The sequence below is a fragment of the Acartia tonsa genome, chromosome 1 (assembly GCF_053477335.1).
Source record: "Acartia tonsa isolate MP-2025a chromosome 1, ASM5347733v1, whole genome shotgun sequence".
Lineage (NCBI taxonomy): Eukaryota > Metazoa > Arthropoda > Copepoda > Calanoida > Acartiidae > Acartia > Acartia tonsa.
In genome coordinates this window covers 48,469,702-48,495,110 of record NC_137260.1, presented here as the reverse complement: position 1 = coordinate 48,495,110, position 25,409 = coordinate 48,469,702, and the positions used below count along the sequence as shown (strand labels likewise).

General features: G+C 33.6%; 1 protein-coding gene across 3 annotated transcripts in view; it reads right to left on the bottom strand.

The window, feature by feature from the left end:
- Positions 1 to 25,409, bottom strand: part of LOC145322492 (potassium voltage-gated channel subfamily KQT member 1-like) — a 66,805-nt gene that overhangs the window by 26,542 nt on the left and 14,854 nt on the right. For 2 of the 3 annotated variants that reach the window (XM_080164518.1, XM_080164525.1), the window contains exons 4-10: positions 24,859 to 24,936; positions 19,350 to 19,461; positions 18,286 to 18,416; positions 15,443 to 15,622; positions 14,159 to 14,506; positions 13,684 to 13,797; positions 562 to 645 (exon numbers count right to left, since the gene is read on the bottom strand). In XM_080164518.1, coding sequence (XP_080020644.1) covers positions 562 to 645; positions 13,684 to 13,797; positions 14,159 to 14,506; positions 15,443 to 15,622; positions 18,286 to 18,416; positions 19,350 to 19,461; positions 24,859 to 24,936 — 1,047 coding nt within the window. Of the gene's footprint in view, positions 1 to 561; positions 646 to 13,683; positions 13,798 to 14,158; positions 14,507 to 15,442; positions 15,623 to 18,279; positions 18,417 to 19,349; positions 19,462 to 24,858; positions 24,937 to 25,409 lie in introns of all 3 variants that reach the window. The other variant, XM_080164530.1, reaches the window with a different exon arrangement.

The window sequence follows — 25,409 nt, the reverse complement described above, 5'->3', positions numbered from 1 at the left end:
AAGTGTCATAGATTGATTTAGGCTTTAGTTTTTAATAACTTACTTGGACGGACAAACGTCCAAATGGACGGACATAAAAAAAGGCGAACGTCCGTAGTGTCCGAGATTTATTAGGCTCATTTAAACAATTCTAAAACTGTAAGAATTCGTCTAGCGGTATTACAGTTCGTTAAAAACAAAGATATTTCTACTGCATATCAGTTAACTGTTATCTTTTCATAATAGAATTGTAGTTTTTTTTTTCTCAAAAGGATGAATTTTGAAATTTCATTAGTGGGAGAATAAAATAATTATTTCTCGCATCGTATTATAAACAGCTTTCCGCGAATATAAAATGTACAATTATAAGGTTAAAACTATTTTTAGCCCTAAGATACCAAGCACGAGCTATAAAAATGGTTTTAATGTTATGATTGTGCATTTGTATAATGTATATTCGTAGAAAACTGGATATAGTACCTACGATGATACGCCATAATTTTTCAGTAAGGCTGAAAACCGGTTCTTATCCATCGGATATTAATCGGTTACGAAGCGATACGGGAAAAAAACATTAGTTACCTTGATATCATATGGTTTCAAAGCTTCTTTGAATTTCCTCTTGGCAACCAAATATTTCAGCTTTCTTATGGCTCGGATAGCACCCTGAAATAATAAGTTAGAAAAGCAATTGAATCGCTAATTTAGAAATTTCCCTCAAATTGCCTTGTCAAGCACAGAAACCCTCCTTTCTTTTTGGAAATAGATTAACAACAAGGGAGGGAAAGAGGTTATTTTTCTCCGTTTGATCATTACTTAAGGTTAGGTTGTATGGGGTACTGGGTAGCCCCGGAGGGTTTTAGCATCCCGAATTATAATTTTTAGGTATTTTTTTAGGCTGAGTATTAAAATATTACCTATCTGTTTATGGATATGATTTTTGTTATTTTAACTTACCAAAGTATTTGATAAAATTTTTAAAGGGTAGATGTGATTATTTAGAAAATCTCAAGGAAGGAGGACTATGAAGAACCATCTTATAAAAAAAAATATTTAACATCCAGGGAATAGGAGGCTACATTGAAAAAAAAAATATATATAAAATTTACTAGGTATAAAATGCTTTTATGAGTAAAAAATGCATGCTTGTTTTATTCGTTTAATTGCAGCTCGTCAATTAGGTATTAATACATTCTAGATTGAGTTATCATCCAACATTTTCTTCCAGAAAATTTATGTTGTTTCATGGTGTATTTTTCTAGTGAGAAAATCAGAGTTAGAACAACAAATTAGAACCAATAAACGAAAAATGCACTGATAAGGAAAATTAATAATGTATAAATGACACAAAACTAAATTTTAAAAGTAAAACCACAACCTATACCACATATTAATATAATGCCAAAAACTTTGCAGTCTCTTAAACATTTTCTAATGTAGAAAATAGGGTTGGCAATCCGTATCCGAATCCGGGATCCGCCCAATTTATTAGCCAATTTTTGAATCCGAATCCGGAATCCGTTTTTTAATAGCGGATTCGGATTCTTAATTGATAGGCTAAAAATAGCGTCTTGAGTTTTTTCTTTCAACTCCGCCTTTTTGAAGGAAAAGATTATCATCATTATTTATAATATCTTTTAAAATTTGGTTCTATTCTCAGAAGTGAATTATAGAGAACACCAAGAACATTAATTTATAGGACATATGTAGCACTTAAATTTTTAATTTAAAAAAAGCCTTAAAAATATTGCTAGAATCAGGAATCCGAATCCGTCAAAAATAAGAATCCGGATTCCGCAGTAATCTGCTTTTTTTTTAACGGATTCTTGTAGGAATCCGAATCTGGTCCAAACATTTGACGGATTGTCATCCCTAGTAGAAAAGTTATCTAAGTTTGGACAAACTTATAATCATTATTTCATTTTTTATCAGCATTTCAATTCAAAGTTTGTAACCCTTCGGGGGAAGGATGTAAATTCTAAAAAGATTTTTAAATTAAATATTTTGTTTTACTTCTCTAAAAACAACAATGCAATGTTTTAAAAAAAAAACAATTAACACAGCCTTTTGAAGCATTAGTTTTCATTAAAAAAATGGACCTTACCAAAAATGTTATGTACAAACGTATTTGTGGTTTAAGACATAAAATAAATTTTCAGATTGGATTATAATCTTGAAATTGTCAATTACTTAATACGCTTTCTAAAACACAAAGTCAAAAGAATTTTCTGAAATATGGTAAATGATTTTATTTTTCGTAAAAGAGTGATTTGTTAATTTAAGGTCTAGTTGTTAAATTGCAGTGAACCCAAAATGAGGGTCACCTCTGTAAGACAAATGATATAATCTAGTTTAATGGTTGTACGAGGTCTTTAGAAACAAACTTTAACCATTATTTCCAAGCTGATATTCAGTAACATCACAAAGTTATTTGCTTTTACATTTTTAAAACTTGTTTTGTACACTGAGAATATATTTACAACAAGGATGACAACATCCATAAAAGCGAAGCTCTGAAACGGTAAGACAAACGTACATTAACTCTTGTATAGTGTCAGAACTGAATAAAAGCAAAATTGTGAGTAAATTTTTTGAAAAACTTCTTGATACACGATAATGTTTATGGACATTCTTACATTTTTAGGACTTGATTAAAGAGTTGCTTTGCTTATAATATTGTACTTTGTTGTCCAAGGAATCAGTTTACCAAAAATCAGAACAATCGGATAATTAGATAACATAAAAATTTGTTGTTAAAAAAGTAAAAACCAACAATCATGTTTAAAATGGACGTACGGACCTTCTGGTAATGATTTCAAAGTTGCTACGCTTTCTAAATCGTACCTAACTACCACAGGAATCACCATGCAAGGTTTGAAATCAATAGAATAATTCTAGCATGTCTAAATTAACGAAAAAAGCTATCCGTCTCGGACGGACAGCCGTACGGACAGACCGACCCTAATGATAGAAAAGCTTCGCTTTTAGAAATAAACTAATTTTCCAGGGATCTAAAGGGATAAGACAATGACCGATAAATTGATGTAAATCCCCATTTATTATTCTCAAAATCACACTTCTGTAGATTAGTTGTTGAAACGCTTGGTCACTTAGCTTAATGAACCAACAAATCAAAATTCAATAAAAGTCCTTTAATTTTGAAGCTATACGAAAACTTTTAAAGAAGAGAGGCTATAAGAAAACTTTGGGTACTAGTGTAAAAAACATCCCTTTCTCCCCTCTCTCCCTTCTTATTTTCTGAGAATTCATTAGCATTATAAAAAGAATAACTCAAATCAATTAGAATTAATGAACCTTTCAAAAAATAATAAAAGTATGAAAATAATGAATATTGCATTCATATGCTTATAAACTTATTAAATACTAGTGGCTTCGCCCCTAGCCTATAGCGGCTTTGCCCCAAGAGGTTTTAAAAAACTAATTTTTCGTGCTTTAAATTTTAAAGAAAATTTAAATAATTTTTTTTGGGGGGGGGGGCCCGGGGGGGATACCCCCTAAAAACCGGAAAAAAACGGTTTTTTTATAAAAATCCCGGCCGGTTTTGGCCGGAGCCGGCTCAAATTTTGCATGGAGTCATCCTTTGGTATTCCCCACAGTTGATACTTGATCTTGCAAGATCCCAGAAAAGTGTGGTATATCTAGGGGGGGTGTAGTCGACCCCACTATTTTAATTTTAGTTTAAAAAAAAAAAAAATTTTTTTTTTGGTGTATTTTTCATTTTAAGGGGCGGTTAGGGAGATCCTTCGCTACAAACAAACAAACAGACAGACATCGTTCTACTTTGTATTATAGATAATTACCTTGCCGTTCTATTTCCTTTTGACAATTCATACTTTTTGATCAAAAGAAAATTATTTAAAAATAATTAACTTTTTTATTTAAAACATTCAAATGCTGGAAATTTCTTTTAAGTTTAAACTTATGCGATTTAACAAAAAATGTATTAATTTTTTTTTTTTAAATTACACATAATAACTAACTTAAAGTTACAAGGATTCAATTCTAATTGGAATTTCATATTAGTAACTTTTCGGTTAAAAGTTTGGACACAAATAATTTGAACTAACCTGATAACATTTAATATAAGTACCCAAAGTATAAAAAGCTAACGAATGAGTGTAAAACTTTGGGGTAATATCTAATTCTAGTCCTATGTCCCATATCTCCCTGAAAGAGTTTCACCTACCCTCATCCCATCCTATCTTAAATGCTCTATGTATTTCAGAGAAAAAACTTAAAAGGGGGGGGGGGGGAAATGTGGTGACTCGTGCCACGACATACCAGCAATTTTATTTTGGGTGCTACTCCCTTAGTTTTAGAGATAATTGGGTGAAATCTTTTGGGCTGGGTCACTAAGGGGGGGGGCACATCTGACACTTTTGCGTAAACAGGGATTATAGGCTTTGTCTTAGGAGTTATAGGATAGGTTATTTGGGGGAAAAGTTTAGTTTTTGGGTGTATTTTCCTTATATTTAAAAAAAATTTTGATAGGTCTCCAGGTTCAGGTGCTGCAGGCTGGAAGGTCACTTCTGGACAGGTATAAATGAAAAAAAAATTTTGTTTGAAGAGTTAGAGATCAACTTATTAAACCAAATATGCATCTTTTGGGATGTTATGAGCATATAGGAAGAAAAAATCAAAATCAGCCTCCAGGTTCAGGTCCTGCAGGCCTCCAGGTGAATTCTGGACAGGTAAAAACTGAAAATTTTTAATTTTATAGTTAGAACAAAACTTATTTTACAAAAGTTGCTACTTTATGGATGGTATTAACATATTAGAAGAAAAATTTGAAATCGGGCTCCAGGTTCAGGTACTGCGGGCCTCCAGGTAAATTCTGGACAGGTAAAAACTGAAATTTTTTACTTTTGAAGTTAGAACAAAACTTATTTAACAAAAGTTGCTACTTTATGGATGGTATGAACTAATTTGAAGAAAAATTTGAAATCGGGCTCCAGGATCAGGTACTGCAGGCCTCCAGGTGGATCCTGGACAGGTAAAAACAAAAAAATTTTACTTTTATATTTGGAACAAAACTTATTTAGCAAAAGTTGCTACTTTATGGATAGTATTAACTCATTTGAAGATAAATTTGAAATCGGGCTCCAGGTTCAGGTACTGCAGGCCTCCAGGTGGATCCTGGACAGGTAAAAACTAAAAATTTGTACTTTTTAAGTTAGAGCATAACTTCTTTAGCAAAAGTTGCTACTTTATGGATAGTATTAACTCATTTAAAGAAAAATCTGAAATCGGGCTCCAGCTTCAGGTACTGCAGGCCTCCAGGTGGATCCTGGATAGGTAAAAACTAAAAATTTTCACTTTTAAAGTTAGAGCATAACTTATTTAACAAAAGTTGCTACTTTATGGATAGTATTGACCAATTTGAAGATAAATTTGAAATTGGGCTCCAGGATCAGGTACTGCAGGTCTCCAGGGGAATTCTGGACATGTAAAAATTAAAATATTTAACTAAAGAGTTAGAACTATATCTATTTAACTAATACAAAGAAAAATTTAAAATCGGGCTCAAGGTTCAAGTTAAATCCAACCATTTTGTTACATTTTGAATTATATCTGCAAAAAAAAATATTAAGCATTGACTAGAATATATATAAAAAAAACGTACTTTCAACAGGTCAGTCACTAAAGGAAGCCTGCAGGAAATACACTGCTCTAACTGCGGTAAAAATCCAACCAAAATCCAACACAATACCCTCAATTTGATACAAAAAAGTTATTGAAGCTGCATTTAACTTGAATTGAATGTAAAAAAAAAGATTTTTCTAGTCTTCATTCAAATAATCTTGGGCACAATTTTTGTGTGCAAAAGATTGGCGACAGATTTTTTCTCAACGACGATGCTCATGCTCCTCATGAGATTGATGAGAAGTTTGTGCAGAAACATGTGGTTTTATTGGCAATTCAATCTGACAATGAATAGATGATGTCTAACTTGTATCTTAGTTCTAATTGTCTATTTTAACAAAATTTGTTTGGTTTGTTTGTTACTTTTAAGTTAATTTTGTCAGAAAGTTTTCATACCCCTTTTTTTTATACTTGATAGTTGAAGAAAGCCTGCAGGAAATATGCCGCTCTAATTGCTGAAAGACTGCCACAATAAGGCTTAATACCCCAAATTTGAAGCCTGCAGCTTCAATAACTTTTTTGTATCAAATTGAGGGTATTGTGTTGGATTTTGGTTGGATTTTTACCGCAGTTAGAGCAGTGTATTTCCTGCAGGCTTCCTTTAGTGACTGACCTGTTGACAGTACGCTTTTTTATATATATTCTAGTCAATGCTTAATATTTTTTTTTGCAGATATAATTCAAAATGTAACAAAATGGTTAGATTTAACTTGAACCTTGAGCCCGATTTCAAATTTTTCTTTGTATTAGTTAAATAGATTTAGTTCTAACCTGGAGGCCTGCAGTACCTGAACCTGGAGCCCGATTTCAAATTTATCTTCAAATGAGTTAATACTATCCATAAAGTAGCAACTTTTGCTAAATAAGTTTTGTTCCAACTATAAAAGTAAATTTTTTAGTTTTTACCTGTCCAGGATCCACCTGGAGGCCTGCAGTACCTGATCCTGGAGCCCGATTTCAAATTTTTCTTCAAATATGTTAATACCATCCATAAAGTAGCAACTTTTGTTAAATAAGTTTTGTTCTAACTTCAAAAGTAAAAAAATCAGTTTTTACCTGTCCAGAATTTACCTGGAGGCCTGCAGTACCTGAACCTGGAGCCCGATTTCAAATTTTTCTTCAAATTAGTTCATACCATACATAAAGTAGCAACTTTTGTAAAATAAGTTTTGTTCTAACTATAAAATTAAAATTTTTCAATTTTTACCTGTCCAGAATTTACCTGGAAGCCTGCAGTACCTGATCCTGGAGCCCGATTTCAAATTTTTCTTCAAATATGTTAATACCATCCATAAAGTAGCAACTTTTGTTAAATAAGTTTTGTTCTAACTTCAAAAGTAAAATATTTCAGTTTTTACCTGTCCAGAATTTACCTGGAGGCCTGCAGTACCTGTACCTGGAGCCCGATTTCAAATTTTTCTTCAAATTAGTTCATACCATCCATAAAGTAGCAACTTTTGAAAAATAAGTTTTGTTCTAACTATAAAATTTAAAATTTTCAGTTTTTACCTGTCCAGAATTCACCTGGAGGCCTGCAGGACCTGAACCTGGAGGCTGATTTTTATTTTTTCTTCATATGTGCTCATAACATCCCAAAAGATGCATATTTGGTTTAATAAGTTGATCTCTAACTCTTCAAACAAAATTTTTTTTTCATTTATACCTGTCCAGAAGTGACCTTCCAGCCTGCAGCACCTGAACCTGGAGACCTATCAAAATTTTTTTTAAATATAAGAAAAATACACCCAAAACCTAAACTTTTTCCCCAAATAACCTATCATATAACTCCAAAGACAAAGCCTATAATCCCTGTTTACGCAAAAGTGTCAGATGTGCCCCCCCCCTTACCCCAACTAGTGGTATCTTTCAAAAAAAACGGCGGCGGGTCCGCCGCTCGCCGCCATTTTCCGCCGCCGCCAAAAAAAATTTTTTTATTGCATTTCTCGCCAAATTAGGCAATTTGGAATCATTTAAGACCATGTTATTTTTTTCAAAAATTTTTCCCCTTATAACCAACACTGCGGGGGGACTTAGTCATTTTTTTCAAATTCTCGTTTATCAAGGTATATCTTAAATTCAGTGCCTCTCCTAAGCTTTTAAACATATTGAGACAAAACCTTTTGAGGTAGATCAGTAAAAGATATTTGAATAAAAAATGGCGGCGGTACCGCCGCTCCCGCCGTCCACCGCCATTTTCCGCCGCCAAAATTTTTTTTATTGCATTTCTCGCCGAATTAGGCAATTTGGAATCATTTGAGACCATGTTATTTTTTTCAAAAATTTTTCCCCTTATAACCAACCCTGCGGGGGGACTTTGTCATTTTTTTCAAATTCTCCTTTATCAAGGTATATCTTAAATTCAGTGCCTCTACTAAGCTTTTAAAGATATTGAAACAAAATCTTTTGAGGTAGGTCAGTAAAAAATATTTGAGTAAAAAATGGCGGCGGTACCGCCGCTCCCGCCGTTCACCGCCATTTTCCGCCGTCGCCGCCAAAATTTTTTTATTGTATTTCTCGCCGAATTAGGCAATTTGGAATCATTTGAGACCATATTATTTTTTTTTCAAAAAATTTTCCCCTTACAAGCCGTCCTGTGGGCGGCGGAAAATGGCGGTGGATGGCGGGAGCGGTGGTACCGCCGCCATTTTTTATTCAAATATTTTTTTGCTGATCTACCTCAAAAGATTTTGTTTCAATATCTTTAAAAGCACAGGAGAAGCACTGAATTTAAGCACTGGCGGTGGATGGCGGGAGCGGTGGTACCGCCGCCATTTTTTATTCAAATATCTTTTACTGATCTACCTCAAAAGGTTTTGTCTCAATATGTTTAAAAGCTTAGGAGAGGCACTGAATTTAAGATATACCTTGATAAACGAGAATTTGAAAAAAATGACCCCCCGCAGGGTTGGTTATAAGGGGAAAAATTTTTGAAAAAAATAACATGGTCTCAAATGATTCCAAATTGCCTAATTCGGCGAGAAATGCAATAAAAATTTTTTTTTTGGCGGCGGCGGAAAATGGCGGCGAACGGCGGGAGCGGCGGACCCACCGCCGTTTTTTTTTAAAGATACCACTAGTTGGGGTAATTAGTGACCCAGCCCAAAAGATTTCACCCAATTATCTCTAAAACTAAGGGAGTAGCACCCAAAATAAAATTGCTGGTATGTCGTGGCACGAGTCACCACATTTCCCCCCCCCCCCCCTTTTCTAAAAATAATATTAGCCACAAAGGTGTATTGTACACTTACAGATAGGATTCTATCTATAATACAAAGTAGAACGATGTCTGTCTGTTTGTTTGTCTGTGTGTCTGTTTGTTTGTAGCGAAGAATCTCGCTAACCGCTGAACCGATCGGGTTCTCCTTTACAGGGTAGCTTCTCATAGGTCCCGGGAAGGTTTATAACTATTTTCTTGGGGGGTTGGACACCCCAAACACCCCCAAAAATGAAAAAAAAAATCTTTTTTATTTTAAATCTAAATTATGAAAAATTGTTTTGATCAAACCTCTTGGGGCAAAGCCCCTAGAAGCTAGGGGCGAAGCCGCTAGTCTATAATACAAAGTAGAACGATGTCTGTCTGTTTGTTTGTTTGTCACATCGAAAAGCCCCCCCCCCCAAAAAAAAAATTTCCTCCCAAATTTTTTCTTTTTTTTTCTTTTAAATCTAAAATACGAAAAATCGGTTTGATCAAACCTCTTGGGGCAAAGCTCCTAGATGTTAGGGGCGAAGCCGCTAGTTTTTAACTAAGACGTAAAAAATCAAATTATATACATCTTATGGTCAGAATCTTTCTTTAATCAAATCTATTGAAAAGCATGAAAAGATTTGACCATTTATTTAACCTTTCCATCCACAACATAACATCAAAGATATAAAATAATAATTAATTCATGTTTCACATTTGTAACATGAAAATTAAATGTTTAAACGTCTGTGGACAATACCTTATATAATATTCTCTTTTATCCTTCTGACTAAAAGGAACATATCACGAAAAAGATCTTCACTAGGTAAAATCTGTTTTGTCAATTTCTTTTCTATTGATTTACAAGACATAAGACAAGGTAAATTATAATTATGGAATGTATTCAAGAATTATTCCGATGTGATTGGTAATTATCAAATGCTCTATTTTTGTCAAACATGCAGTAAAATTATCTGAATGAGCTACCATGAGCTAAAGTTAAGAAATAAAAAACTCTCCTACTTAAAAATATCCTTTTATAAAATATACTTAAGTACATAATTACAGTTCCATATTATACCTCTTAAAAGCAACTGCCATGTCAAATCTCAGAGCTGTACCTCTTTATTTAGTTGAGTTCCTTTGACTTTTAGTTTTGGTTCCAAAAAGAGTCACTTCCGCGTCCCCCTTATCATATTACAATTTATTTGGCACTAATTTTATATGATAGAATTGATAAAACTCTTGTCAGATTGTCATATCCTAAATTTCATGGATGGTTAGTTATAAACGGAAGGTCTTTTTCAGACATCTAACTACATTTTCCAGGGGTTTATAATCACCACCCCAATTTATATACTAAAAAAAGGGAGGGGGGGGGGGGTGTCTTACAACTAACATATACCCCTGAACATGTCTTCAAAATCCTGTTATTTGTATTTCATATTAGTATTGATAGGTTAGCCTAAAATCCAATATCAATTTCCTTTGAAATTTTAACTATTTATTGATTGTTACATCTAACAATAAACAAGTCTTTGTTAAGAAAAAAATATTATTTCAAAATTTCCTGATAATTTTCGTCAAACAAGGATGACAACATCCATAAAAGCGAAGCTCTGAAACGGTAGGACAAACAGACATTAACACTTGTATAATGTCAGAACTGAATAATCAGAATGCGAATGTATAAGAGTCAAAGCAAAATTGTAAGTAAATTTGTTGAAAAACTGCTTGATACAGGATAATGATTATGGACATACTTACATTTTTAGGACTTGATTATAGAGTTGCTTCGCTTATAATATTGTACTTTGTTGTCCCAGGAATCAGTATACCGAAAATCAGACCAATCGAATAATTAGGTCACATACAAATTTGTTGTTAAAAATGTAAAAAATCAACATGTTTAAAATGGACGTACGGACATTCTGGTAATGATTATAGAGTTGCTACGCTTTCTAACTCGTACCTAACTATTACAGGAATCACCATGCAAAATTTGAAATCGATAGGACAATTCTAACATGCCTAAATTAACGAAAAAAGCTATTTAAAAAAGTAAAAAAAAAAATCAACATGTTTAAAATGGACGTACGGACGTATTCTTTTTTGTTCTGATAAAATATAAATCGATAAAAATGAAATAGTAAAAAATGTTGAACTAATGTTTAATCATTCATATAATATTTATATTTATAATCAATTTGTCTCTGAAGCTTGAGATCTCGGTAATAGCTGTATCGATTGAGCTCTACATTTTCGGAAACCTCCCTAAAAAATCTTTATATTTTCCAACAAAAATAAATATGAAGGGGGTATACACCGGTGTCCTGGATAGAAAACAGGTTTTTTTTGACATACGTCTCACAAGGCCTATGTAGTCATGACCGGGAGACAATGACGGTTCAGTACATGACTTTCGTTAAATCACAGCTGATCATTTTTGTGGATTTTTTTGAAAATTACTTTTTTATCCAAAATTTCATAGTTTTTCCAAAAAAATCTCAATTTTCTCACATTTGCTGCTTAGTTAGCCTAAATTTACGCAAGAAAAGTATAATAAGTAACAGCTGTACTGAAGATTGTGCTATCACCTATAACAAGATCTTTCAGAATCAATGGAATAAGATTTGTAGTCTAGAAATTGAGTAAGAGTTAATTATTTTGAATTAATGTTCAACAATAAATTTGAATGTCAGAACTGCTTCTAGCCTCCATAGGCTTTCACCTGACTTTAACATGATTCAATCTATCTGACTTTGCCTTTGACTTCACAACATAAAGTTATTGCCCTCAAATTTTTTTCACTAAAACATTATCTCCTATCAATCCACATGTTAAACTTCTTGTTTAAAGACGTTCAAGTTACCGTCCCTGTCCTTCAACTTTAACAAGTATGCCTCATAATACTTTCCACTAAACAGGGTACCTCTCTCCACCCTGGTATAGCCAGACCTCTATTCTAGCCGTCTGACATGTTTCACCCAGCCTATAAATCTTGATGGAAGTCAGTTTAGAATTCTGACCTTGTTTGTTAATCAACAATTTCACACACTTTTGACTCTTTCTTTATGGCACTTGTTTGCTATTGAACTTGTGGCTTGACTTTTGCCATATAAAGGGATAACCTCAAGATTCAGAATAAACTTTCAAGTATTCTTACTTTTTACTTCCTTTGGTTTCCTATGAACCAACTACTGTCATGAGAGATCTTTCCATGAATGAAAGCCAAGACTGCCATGCATCTAGCTACATGGTCTTTAAGACTCCCTTGCCTTAGTTACTTCAGCTAAGAGCTCATATCCTCTCATTCTCTATTACTCAGAAATTCACCATGGTTTCCGCCTACTCTGCTGATTGAAAGTCAGGTGGGTCTATGATTACAAATTTAACACCACTTGATAGACAAACTGCCCTTTATTTTCTCTTTGCTAATCCTACATTTTGGTCTTCCTGTTCAACACCTTCCTAGGTCCCTTTACTACTGGTAGCTTTTAGGAAGGGTAGTATTGATCTGCTTAGGACAAAGAACTTGCCTGTGTTTATTTTCAAATTGGATTTTAAAGTCGTCATTGGAAATCACACTTGAATAAAATCCAGTTATGATCATGTAACCAGCATTCACATTCACTCTAGTAATAAGCTACTATTATTTTCTTCAAGCTATGAGCCAAGTGCTTTCCTGTCAGTTAGCTGCTCTTACACTATCTTGAATACACTATCTTGCAAATTATTCATCCAGCTTAGAATCCAATATGTATCTATAATCATTCTGTAGGTTCACCTATGTAAACCTTCCATGGGTCGCACTATGACATTTAATCAGTAGTAAAGACAAGCAGTGTGTACAAAAGGCAGAGACTCAATCAAGACCAGCTATAGACTGGTCTTTACACGGATTCCAAGTTCATGTCAAACACTTACAAGTGATAATCCCACTAGTTAAAAATATTAACCTTCTACTAAGCTCTTTTGAACCAAGGACTGGTTGTATATTCAATTGTAGCCTGGTATATATGGTAATATAAGACTTTAAACATGGCAACTGTGGTTGTGGATATATATGTTATACTCCAAGCAGATATTGTTTTGATGTTGACACATCAAATCAGCCAGGAACCAATATTGAGCAGGATAACTTGTTAATATTTCAAGGAAACTTGTTTTAAAAATATAATATGTCATGAGGCATGCAACAGGGACATGAAATATTTTTTAAAAAGTTAATTACAAGAGTTGTTTAGACATCAATTCAAATATTTACTTCAAATAACTCTTATTTCATTTCTAGACTACAAATCTTAGATTATTCAAGATTCTTAAAAATTTTGTTATTAATGATAACACAGTTTTTTAGTTCAGCTGTATTTATTATACTTTTCTTGTGTAAATTTAAGTTAACTAAGCTGCAAATGTGAGAAAATTTTGATTTTTGAAGGAAAAACTATGAAAATTTGGGTATAAAAGTAATTTTCAAAAAAAGCCACAAAAATGATCAGCTGTAATTTAACGAAAGTCATGTACTGAACCGTCATTGTCTCCCGGTCATGACTACATAGGTCTTGTGAGACGTATGTCAAAAAAAACCTGTTTCCTATCCAGGACACCGGTGTATACCTACCAATTTTTTTATTGCAAATTAAAATGTTGTGGGATTAGCATCGCCTTATAAGGGGGGGGGGGGACCCTAGAGATAGACGAAGTAACTAAACAATGACAAAGCAACAAATTAAGGTATTTTTTAACCAATAAACATTGCAAAAACACAAGATTTGTAGTGTTTTTGAGTTGTTGAGATAAAATCCACTGTGAGTAGAAATAAGAGAGAAGCTACGCTACTAAAAATGAACTACCTTGTGTTTATGATTGAGAATAGTTGGGGGAGTGGAACCCCCATCCTCCTCCTCCTCCCAGATACTGTTCTTCCGGCTGTACAAACCATCCTCAGGGAAAAAATCATTGCTCTCCTAAAATAAATGTTTTAATTGACAGATTTTTGTTTTGTTAATAGTTACTGCCATGACAACGTCGACTATACCCCCCCCCCCCCCCCCTCCTTAAGTACCCCTGAGACCTCGGGGCATAGCCACTTAGGTAAAGATAGAAGGGTTAAAATCCGTATATGAGAATTCCCTTTTTATCTAGATGATGTAAGATTTTCTGTTACGGAATCTTTTCAACTATCAATATATCTTCAAAAGAAATATTTGCATTTTTCATAATTAGGGACCTATTAAACTTTTCGCCCATTGTCTTTTCCCACTGAAAAACATTGGACATGTGTTATCTTTATCTAGCAAACTGAATCCAAAAACAAAATCTATTTACCTGTTTGATTTTATTTCGAAAGTGGTCCATGACAGGCGACCTCATGGACTGTCTGGTCCGCCGTATGGACAGCCGGTGCACAAAGGAAGTATTGTTCTTGAATGCCGGCGGCGATTTGGGCGGAATCATATGAATTCGCCACGTTGCGGCACTTTCATGGCCCTCGCTCACTGCGTAGCAACGCCACAGACATTGGATCAAATTGGCGGCTGGCACTCGCCGGCGGATCATGTGCTTTTGGCGTTGCTGTTCCTGCACTTTGAGGGCAAAGCCGGAGCCGAGAATACCGGCCGGCAGGGCGAAGAAGGCAATACCAGCTATGGAGGAAAAGCTGGCCACCATTTTGCCCTAAAACAGTTTCACCATTAATTTTCACAATTTTAATTTTGGGTAAAAACAATAAAAACAAGGATGACAATATCCATAAAAGCGAAGCACTGAAACGGTAGGACAAACGGACATTAACACTTGTATAGTATCTGAACTGAAAAATCGGAACATAAATGTATAAATGTCGAATCAAAATTGTAGGTAAATTTGTTGAAAAACTGCTTAAAAACAGGATAATGTTTATGGACATACTTACATTTTTGGACTTGATTATAGAGTTGCTTCGCTTATAATATTGTTCTTTGTTGTCCCAGGAATCAATATACCAAAAATCAGATCAAACGGATAATTAAAACACTTGAAAATTTGTTGTTAAAAAAGTAGAAAAATCAACATGTTTAAAATGGACGTACGGACTTTCTGGTAATGATTAGAGTTGCTACGCTTTCTAAATCGTACCCAACTACTACAGGAATCATCATGCAAAGTTTGAAATCGATAGGACAATTCTAACATGCCTAAATTAACGAATAAAAGCTATCTATCTCGGACGGACGGACCGACCCTAATTATAGAAAAGCTTCGCTTTTAAAAATAAAAGATTTAAACTGTGGCGTGCACTGAGTTTGGCCCTAGGGGTAAAATTATGACATTCCCCCTAAACTCAAATCGAGGGAGGTGTGAGGGGATACAACCCACTCGGAGTAAAACCCCCCTCCCCCCTTCATTTGAAAAAACAATATAATACTCAATAGTCAAACAAGCGTCCTTTTGTTTGATAAAGTGACGTGCTAAGCGTACAAATTTTCACAATTAACCAATGAATTTAAGGAGTGTCTTAATTTTTTAATGTACACCTTCCAGCCCTCTTAATTTTGCCATGGGGGTGTATGCAACTCCTTTCTGCATTTAAACTTTAAATTAAATTATTTGTGATAATAAAATAATAACTACCTGCCAACTTCTGGGAGTGATATCCCCATACCCGACCGTGCAGAGAGTAATGACACCCCACCAGAGCGCATGCGCATAGCTGTCAAACTCGGCGTTCACATCCTTCTCTACTAGGTACATGGTGAAGGAGGAGAACACAAGGATCAGGAAGTCTATGTACAGCGTTGTCAACAACTCCTGGTGGTAAATTCATAATTTAAATTGTCAATGAAGTAAGAAGTGTTTTTGTAATAATCAAGTACTTGAAAGGTACATTTAGAAACACCATAGAACTTTAACGTCTAAAAAGTCATATACAAATTCCTATAAACTGGCAAAGGGAAGCTTTGATGGAAACATATTACTCAAAGTTTTCCGCAGATATAAAAAGTACAATTATAAGATTTTAAAACCAGTTTTTGTAGCTCGAGATGACGAAGGCACGGGCTAAAAATATGGTTTTAATGATTGTACATCTTATATTCGTAGAAAACTGGATATAATACAATGCGAGAAAGTTTATTGTTCCATAATTATCTGTAAATACTTTTCTATTTAAGTACACATTTCATTGTTTATTATTCAATATTTTGTCAATAATGCAAAACTAAATTTAAAACAAACATATTTGTTTATTTTTTATATTGAAATTATATAAACTTTTAGAAAAATAAATGCAATATTTGATAAACAAAAATAATAAATATATTTTCCTTTAAAAAAAGCAAAGCAAGGATGACAAGATCCTTAGTAGGGTCACCAAATAAGGCAGTCGGACATACGAACAATAACATTTAGTCAGTAATTGAAATTTTAATATAATTATAAAATTTGAGCAAAATATCGATTTAAAAATGTTGCAAAATTCTTATCCAACTAAACTCAAGACTGAAGAGGGTGCAATGTCCACCGAAATATATTTCAATAAATAGCTGGGAAGTATCAAAGACTTTTTCACTCAGTGAATTTATCTTGAATTTCAGTTGCCAAAATTACATTTACAATACTTGCTAAGTTTGAAATATAATAGTTATTATTATCATTAGAATGAATTTTAAATGCTAAATTAATGATTCACGGAGCACAGTCCACTCGAAGCGACAGTAAGAGAAAAAAAATTTCCCAGACATAAGGCCAACTGTTTCTAAAATGTCCCAATGAACATATAAATTTAGTATAAAAGACTTGAAATCTTAAAACGAGGCCTTTCTGAGAAAATTAGATTTGAAAATTTCAAGTTCAATTTTCACCCCCTAGGAGTTACTGAATAATCATGACAAGAAAAGCAAAGATTATTTATTTAAAATTTTGAACAACTTTGCTTTTATACAGTCTTTCATAAAACCTCTCAATATATGAATTATTTAAGGCTGAATTTCCGTGACCTTAGCAAAGCAACTGATAAAAATGGCCATTAATTAACTCCCTTCAGGAGTGGTTTTATGAAGAACTTTATAAAAGCAAACTTATTCAAAATTTTAAATAAATAATCTTTGCTTTTCTTGCCATGAATTGGCGGTAACTCCTAGGGGATGATTTTGAACTTGAAATTTTCAAATCTAATTTTCTCAAATAGGCCTCATTTTAAGAATTTCGTTTTTCCACTAAATTTATATGTTCATTGGGACATTTTAGAAACAGTTGGCCTTATGTCTGGGAAATTTTTTTTCTCTTACTGTCGCTTCGAGTGAACTGTGGGAGAGTTATAAACCTTCCCAGGACCTATGAGAAGGTACATTTCAATGGTTAGCAAAATCCTTCGGTACAGACAGACATCCTGTTATTATTTTTATATCTATAATACAAAGTAGAACGATGTCTCTCCGTCCGTCTGTCTGTCTGTCCCTTAAGATCTTGGTAACCACTGAACAGATTAAATTCTACTCTTCAGAGAATATACCTACTGGTCCTGTGGTGGTTTTAAGCCATTTTCCTTAGTGTTGGGACACCCCCAACCCCCCCAAAAAACAAAAAAATCCCTCTCATTTTACTCCCGAAAAGTTCGAAATCAGTGGTTGCAGATCCAATTTTTTACTTATTTTTTATTTTTTTTAATTACTTCTTGGGGCAAAGACCCTAGAGGCTAGAAGAGAAGTAGCTAGTTTTATATACAAGGTAGAATGGTATTTTTTTATCTGTAGCTTAAGATTTCGATATCTAGTGAACCGATTGAGCTTTCCATTTTATGGAAGCTTCTTATAGGTTCCTTGTTGGTTTTAGGCTGTTTAATTATCTTATCTATGTTAGCTTACTCCTTCGAATAAAGAGCTCCTAGATTCTAGGAGCGTAGCAGCTATTAATCTATATGCTAATATAATTATCATATTTGTCCACGTGTAGGTATATAACTATAATTAAGATGTTAATAGATTTATATCTCTGCCAGGTTCCTCATAAAACAAATATAAAAAACAAAGATGACATCATCCTTAAAAACGCAGCTCTAAAGTGAGACAGTAGAAGAAACAAATATGTTATCTTGTAAAGTGTCAAAACTAAATAGGCAAGATATCAATTTAAGTCTAAGTAACATTGTATTATGAAAAGTTTCAAAATGTTTTAAATGACGTCCGAACTTTCTGGTAACGATTATAGAGTTGGTACGCTTTCTGAATCGTACGAGACTTAAACAGGAATCATAACGCAAAGTTGAAAATTTATTGGACAATTCTAACATGTCTAAATTTATACCAAAAAAATGGATGTGACACTTTTTGTAGTAATGTCATGCATAACTACAAATAATTCAAGCAAGCAATTTTTTACGTAGCTTGTTACAAGAAAATCTAATATTTATCAAGACATAACACTCTTTATCCGGTTTTATAGCCAATTCACAATAGCATTTCAATTATGAATTCCTGTCGGTGAGCGTAGACAACAGAGCCAAGGAGTTTCCATGTACCACCCTTGCGGTCAACCCGCACCAGCCGTAGGATCTGGAAGAACCGAAGGCCACGAAGCGCCGAAGTTGCGTATACTTGACCACCAAAACCTGAATAAAACGAGACTGAAATTTCAAAACATACTAAGTTTCATGGAAACAAAACTTGATCTTGTTTCATCTCGCGCCCCTTATTCAAAGGCCGAAAATGTAGCCTAAAAACAGACTTGTATCTAAGTAAAGCCTTCTGCCAACTATAGGTTCAGTAGTTACTGAAATCCTAAGCTACAGAAAAAAAACTTACTACTTTATATAAGAGGATCCAAAATGTCCTATCTGGAAAATATTAGTTTTAAACCTTATTCCTCTAGGCTTAAAAAATTTCCAATTCAAATAAAATAATTTTGATTTTTAATTATCTAAAGTCAATGAATTAATAAAAGGTTAATTAAATCCATTAAGGTTAGACTGTTAAAGACAGAATTTGCAAAATAAAACACTATTATGTAACTTTTTCATTTCAATATTTCACAATTTTTGATAAGTTACACTTCGTCCTTTGAATGGAAAAATTGGATATTCTGAAGCTATCTTCAATACAATGATAATAAACAAAATTCTTCTGTTAAAATTATTGGTTGAGAAGTTAGTACAAAACTAATTTGGAGCTTATTAATTCATAATTCTATTATATAAATTAAGTAGTTAGCGTTTTTTGTCTGTCCCGAAGGATCTCGCAAACCGCTGAACCGATATTGTTCTTCTTTACAATGAAGGTTCTTATAGGTCCTATGAAGGTTTTAAACTATTTATGAAAGGGTGTCTTCACCCCCGCCCCCAAATTTTTTTTTTACTCTTGAGACTCAAATTTAAAATACGAAGATGTCGAATTTTCCCCCTCCTACCTTAAATGCCCTTAGAGGATTCGAGGGACGTAGCCGCGAGTATAATAAAAGTACCCTAAGTTTTAGAGCCAACTAATAAGATAAAATTAATGGGGTTATAAAACTTTGGGTACCTCTCTACTACATGGTATTCACTGACCTGAAAGAACAATTACAGAGGCACATATTGTTACAATATCAATAACACAGAATGGAGACTTGATAAACTTGAGCCTGCCCAGGACTCCCTGGAACCTGGATCTACATCCTGCAGCGTCCAAATATAAACATTTAAATATTTCTCTGGATCTGAAGCAGTTTACGGTAGAATGTTTCTGGGATCTATTTTATCCAAACAAGAAACTATGATTATATAGTCTGAAAACGGCTGGCCGTACTTTTGAGCCTGTGCAGTGCATCGTTTAAGAAACTAGCGGCTTCGCCCCTAGCCTCTAGGGGCTTTGCCCTAAGAGGTATTTAAAAAAAAATTAAGTACTACTGGGGGTTGGGGGTGTCCCACCTCCAAGAAAATAGCTTAAACCACCATAGGACCAATAGGTATATACCCTGAAGAGTAGAATCCGATCGGTTCAGTGGTTACCGAGATCTTAAGGGACGTACGGACAGACAGACATCATTCTACTTTGCATTATATATAGAGAAAAAGGACTAAAGCAAATACGTACAAAAGTCTTCTCGCGCATTTATGTGGGCTGCTAGATAACTGTTGATTGTAGTTTTTTGGATATTTCAGATAATTTGGAGGCCTTCTTGAGAAGGTTACTCAGAAAAACTGTTTGGTGTTTGTTTTTATGCTGAAGATTAATTTAACCCTTTACAGTCGCGCTCCTTGCCGCACCTTAATCGGTCGGGGGGGGGGGGGGGGGGCGTTCAACGCCCCCCCTAATTATCTCAGTTCCTATTAGAGCTAGAGAGCTAAATTTTTTTGTGCAAGTCCCCTGTTTGATAATGAATTTCCGACCTTTTTTAAGTCTAAGTCAATTTTCGCTTCCTTCACCCTTTTATTTAACAACCTTTGTTTTTATTTAAAAATTTCAAACGGCTGTAATTTTCTTATTTTTGAAGCTAGAAGAAAAATTTTTTCCCAGAAAATGTTTATTTTTATGTAAATTTTACATTAGAAATATCAAAATATAAATTTCAGCGGCCGCTGCTGTACTTGGCAGCTGCCAGCCGCCGCAGTCGGCGGTCGGCGGGAAAACGGCGGCGGATCTTCATGAAATTTTAATACGTTATGTAGACATGTAAGAAAAGCTTAAGTTTAAAATTTGAAGTCTCTAAGTCAAAAATTGCGGCCACAGGAGCCTTTTAAAGATTTCTGGAGACCTGGAGGATCAGGACCTGCAGGATCATACCTGGAACCTGAAAGTGACTTGAACACCTGTATTTCATATAAGGATGTACTACTAGAGGATTTTTTAGTATTTTGGTATGATAAAATGCTTTGTTTTAGTTAAAAAAAATATTTTTGCTCTTTACCTGGATGACCCTGCCAGGTTTGCTGGCATCCTGTGCCCGCCAGGATGGAGATATTCAAAAAATTCCAACTCTCAGTTATGTGTCATACCTATACTTAAAAAGTCAAGCAGTTTGGGCTCTTTATCTTTCACACACAGAAAATGAGATAGAAAAAACCGGATGGGGGGGCGTTCAACGCCCCCCCCCCCCCGACCGTTAAGGGTTAAGTTTTCAATGTCAATTTGTGGATTTTAATATTTCTATAAAAGCGAACAAAAATTATAGAACTATAAAACTTAATTAAAAATTTTATTCACTAGTTTATCATGTTATATCTACTATAATTCATACATTTTGTATTCTAATAATAATAAAAAACATCTTTTATTCATATGAATAAGCTTAAAGTAAATGTAGAAGGTGTCTGGAGCTAATTTCTTCTCAGATTTCCTTACAAATTCCTGGAAATTATATTTCTTTCAAAAGTTTTCTAAGAGCCCGCAAATGTATTTAATTTTGTATTTATATTAGCAGCAAAATTTTAATTTATGTATAAACAGAGGACTTTAAATAAACATGCACAGCATAATATTCTGTAGGGCTCGACAGCCACAACCGCGTTCAGCAGTATTGGAAGCCGCAGTAAGCAATTTGTATTTGATTCGCGACATTTTTGGACAATAAGGGGGGGGGGGGGGAGTTCTGACACATTTGCGTAAACCTGGTGTATAGGCTTTATCTTTGGACTGAGAATATAGGTTATTAGGGATAAAATCATTTTTATATGATGAATTTCCCCCAGATTTAAGATTTTTGGGATAGGCCTCCAGGTTCCGGAGCTCCAGGCCTCCAGGTGGTCTCTGTACAGGTAAAAATTAAAAATAAGATTTTTTTTTGAAGATTTAGAGGTTAGGTAACTTTTAAAACAAAATATGCTTCTTTTTGATTGTTATTCACATATTTGAAGAAAAAACATACATATTTAGTTTAATAAGCTGACATCTAACTCTTAAAAAAAATTTTTTTTTTTTCATTTTTACCTGTACAGAGACCACCTGGAGGCCTGGAGCTCAGGAACCTGGAGGCCTATCCAAAAAATCTTAAATCTGGGGGAAATTAATCATATAAGAATGATTTTATCCCTAATAACCTATATTCTCAGTCCAAAGATAAAGCCTATACACCAGGTTTACGCAAATGTGTCAGAACTTCCCCCCCCCCCTTGACTGCCATTCCCTAAAACTCGGCGGTAGTCGAATATGATAATTTGTTTAAAAGGGATTATCTAACATGACATCATTATAACCAAGACAACTTGAGAGATTAAAAAATATTTCAAAACAATTTTAATCCTCCTTATGTAAATATTTAACATCAAATTAAATTGAATTATTGTTCAATTGTTACAATATGTTTTAATGTAACATTAACTTAACCTTATTTTACTTATAAAAAAAAAAGCATAATTATGTAATGAAATATATTAATTAAGAAAAGAATACCCAGGGAGGGAGGTGAGGTGACATTGGGCTGTTTATTACACTAGTCCAAAAAGTTTTATAATAACGTTTCAACTACTAATTGTAATAGGGGTAATTTTGTGCATCATTATAGGGGTTGTATAAAAATATTGTCTTATTTCTTTAGATTCCTGATACTACACCAATTTTTAATTGTTAAAAATAATGAAAAAACTTGTCTGGTATATTAAAGGTAAATTATTTCACCTTGAAATGTTGGAAAGGGCGGGGCTATGAGAAATGCCTATCTAGTAGAGTAAGCACTCTCTTCAGTGAGAATCTAACAACTCAATTTGCAAGCTAGTCTCAGCTGGAAACAAAAAAAAAGAAGTGCAAATATAATTTGGAAATGCAAAATTGTTCCCTTATGCAGAGTTAATAGGTGTGTAATCACTAACTTTAAAGGTTAACAGAATCGCCAAAATCAGAAGGAACAAATATCGAACAGCAAAATTATTACTAATAGGCAAAAAGATAAACATCTACCTTTCATTGGAGTTTAAATATTTTAGAAAGCATATAATATATATATTTGAACAACATTTAAATACTGATACTTATATGCTTTTCTGATTTCGTGAGAGATATTTCAAAGTAAGAGCAACAAAACAGGCGCATCTCATTACCATACACAGTCAGGACTACTGGACAAAGGTCGTACAATCAAAGGGTTGGCTGTCTGTAACATATGGGATGTAAGTGCCTTTGTGACCTACTTCAAAAGTCTGGCCCTACGTTGTTATCAACCGTTCACAAACTTGCGCTGATAATATTTACGCGGATGTGATGGCATGCCGAGATAATAATAACAAAGAAAAATTATTTGCATTTAGGAGAAGACCAAGATTGGTCAAATGTACAGGAACTAAGGATTAGGAAGTGCAAGTACAAGGAAATCAAAATAAGGATGGAAATAAAGTCAGTAAATTTTTTTTTATTTAAAAGGTATATTTTTCTTTGAGTAAAAAATAAGAATTTTATATTTATTGAAACCGCTTTAACATAGCTGATTGGGCTATGTTTTTTATCTTTTTTTTTTGGGGGGGGGGGAGAGTTTTAACACTGCGATACAATGGTTAACCTAATCTAAAGAAAGGATCTCAAGACGCAAGAGTACTGGGTATCTTGAAAAAAGAGGAAATAGATCATTGTTAAGTTTGTAATAAAGACTAAATTGTTAACTTATTGATCCTACTCTTGTTATGTAAGGAGCTTTAATAAACCAATATTAAGAATATTAGAGGCAATTCTTTATTCTAATACACACTGACACAGTGAGGGTAGAACTTAAAGATATAGCTAATGAATTGGCAGAATTAAAAGGGTTGATTGTTTGTAAATAAAAAATATTAAATCTTTTTCTCTATCCTATCTTCAATTCAGAATAGTTGTATAGATTTGTGGTTAAGTCAACCTAGAACTAACAAAACTTGCATTTCTTATTGATTTCCAATACTTTTCAAACATGCCATTCCATTCTTAACCTAACACTAAAAACAATTCATTTTACATTTTGTTAAATCTGCAAGACCATTAAGGAGCTCTTAATAATAACAATTCTTTCCCGTATCACTCCGAACCCGTTTAATACCCGGTGGATTAGAACCGGTTCTCACCCACACAGAAAATTTATGTCTAGCATTGTTTTATATCCAGTTTTCTACGAATATAAAAATGTATAAGATAAAAAAACAGTTTTTTAGCTCGTGCCTTCGGCATCTTGGAGCTAAAAAATCTTGTTTAAATCTTATAATCATACATTTTTCATCCGCGGAAAGCTATTTATAATACGATGCGGGCAATAACTATTATACCCTTTAGCTGTTTCTCTTCTCTATATGAAATCACTAATATAAAATATAAGATCAAATTTGAAAAGTAAAACTATTAATCTTTAAAAAAGTCAATTGAATCAAATCTTACTCTAATCAGTCCAATTATTTCTATTTCCAATAATCATTGATATTAATTCAGAAATAATTTCTTTCTTCTCATTGTTATCAATAGAGTTGTCATACTAAGAAATTAATGAATTAATTAAGAATTACTAAAACTTTCCATATCATTATCTAAAGCATATTTGGCCCTGTCTTAAAAACCAAAAGACTGCATTAAAAGGCTAATAAGAAGTAAAAGACTGAGAGACAATTAAAAAAATATTTTTTTTATTGAAAAGAATAATATAAAAAGATTCATTTTCATAAAAATTAGTTAATACCTGTGAATTGAAATAAAAGCTAGAAAAATTGTCTTTATATATCAAATGTACCTATTACACCCCGCCCTATAGAATAATGTAAAAAAAGGCGAATACACCATAGAGGCCTCTAGATACACTCAAAAGAATGTTGGGAGGGAGTGGTCAACCCTCCACTTAATATTTTCGTTTTAAAATTAAAATCAAATTTTTTTGAGGGAGTGAAATGGTATTTTTCTAGACGGGAAATCTCTTGAGAGGATTAAGGAACCCTCCCCTAAATTGTTTATAAAAATAGAAAATCTACAATAAAACAATAAATGCTTGATAAGTATTTTTCTCGAATTCATTTGTAACCGATTAATATCCGATGGATTAAAACCAGTTCAATCTTATAATTGTACCTTTTATATCCGCGGAAAGCTGTTTATAATACGATGTGAGAAATAACTGTTAAATGTTTAATTTCCTGCGGCCCAGAGTCTGACGGCGAACTCGATGGTGAACCAGACAACAATAAAAATCTCCAGATGGTACAACACCTCCCCTGCCTGAAATATAAGAACAGGTTTAAAAAAAAACAGAAAGATTTTTATAGAGCATGAGGGGGGGGGGGGCGGCATTAGCCTGTAATTTAGTTACACGGGTACCCCAAGTTTTACATGCCTGTTCTCTAATTTGGTAACATAAAAACTTTGGGTACTTTTGCTAAATCCCGATTTGTTATTAAGTTCTGACAGTCTATAAGAGTTATTGTTCGTTTGTCCTACCTTTAGATTTTAGAGCTTTGCTTTTATGGATGTTGTCATCCTTGTTTTGTTATTATGTCATAAAGACAAAAAATATATATATTCAGAATTGTTGAACAGTGAAAAAATGAATCTCAACACTCAACAAATGAGAAAAAAAGTTGAAAATTAACAGCTTTTGAAACTTTGTTCTCTTGTGAATTTTTAAAATTTAAATTGGCAGATGTGACAAACAGACAAGAGGAACTTTCACATTTGTTGACAAATTCTAGAAA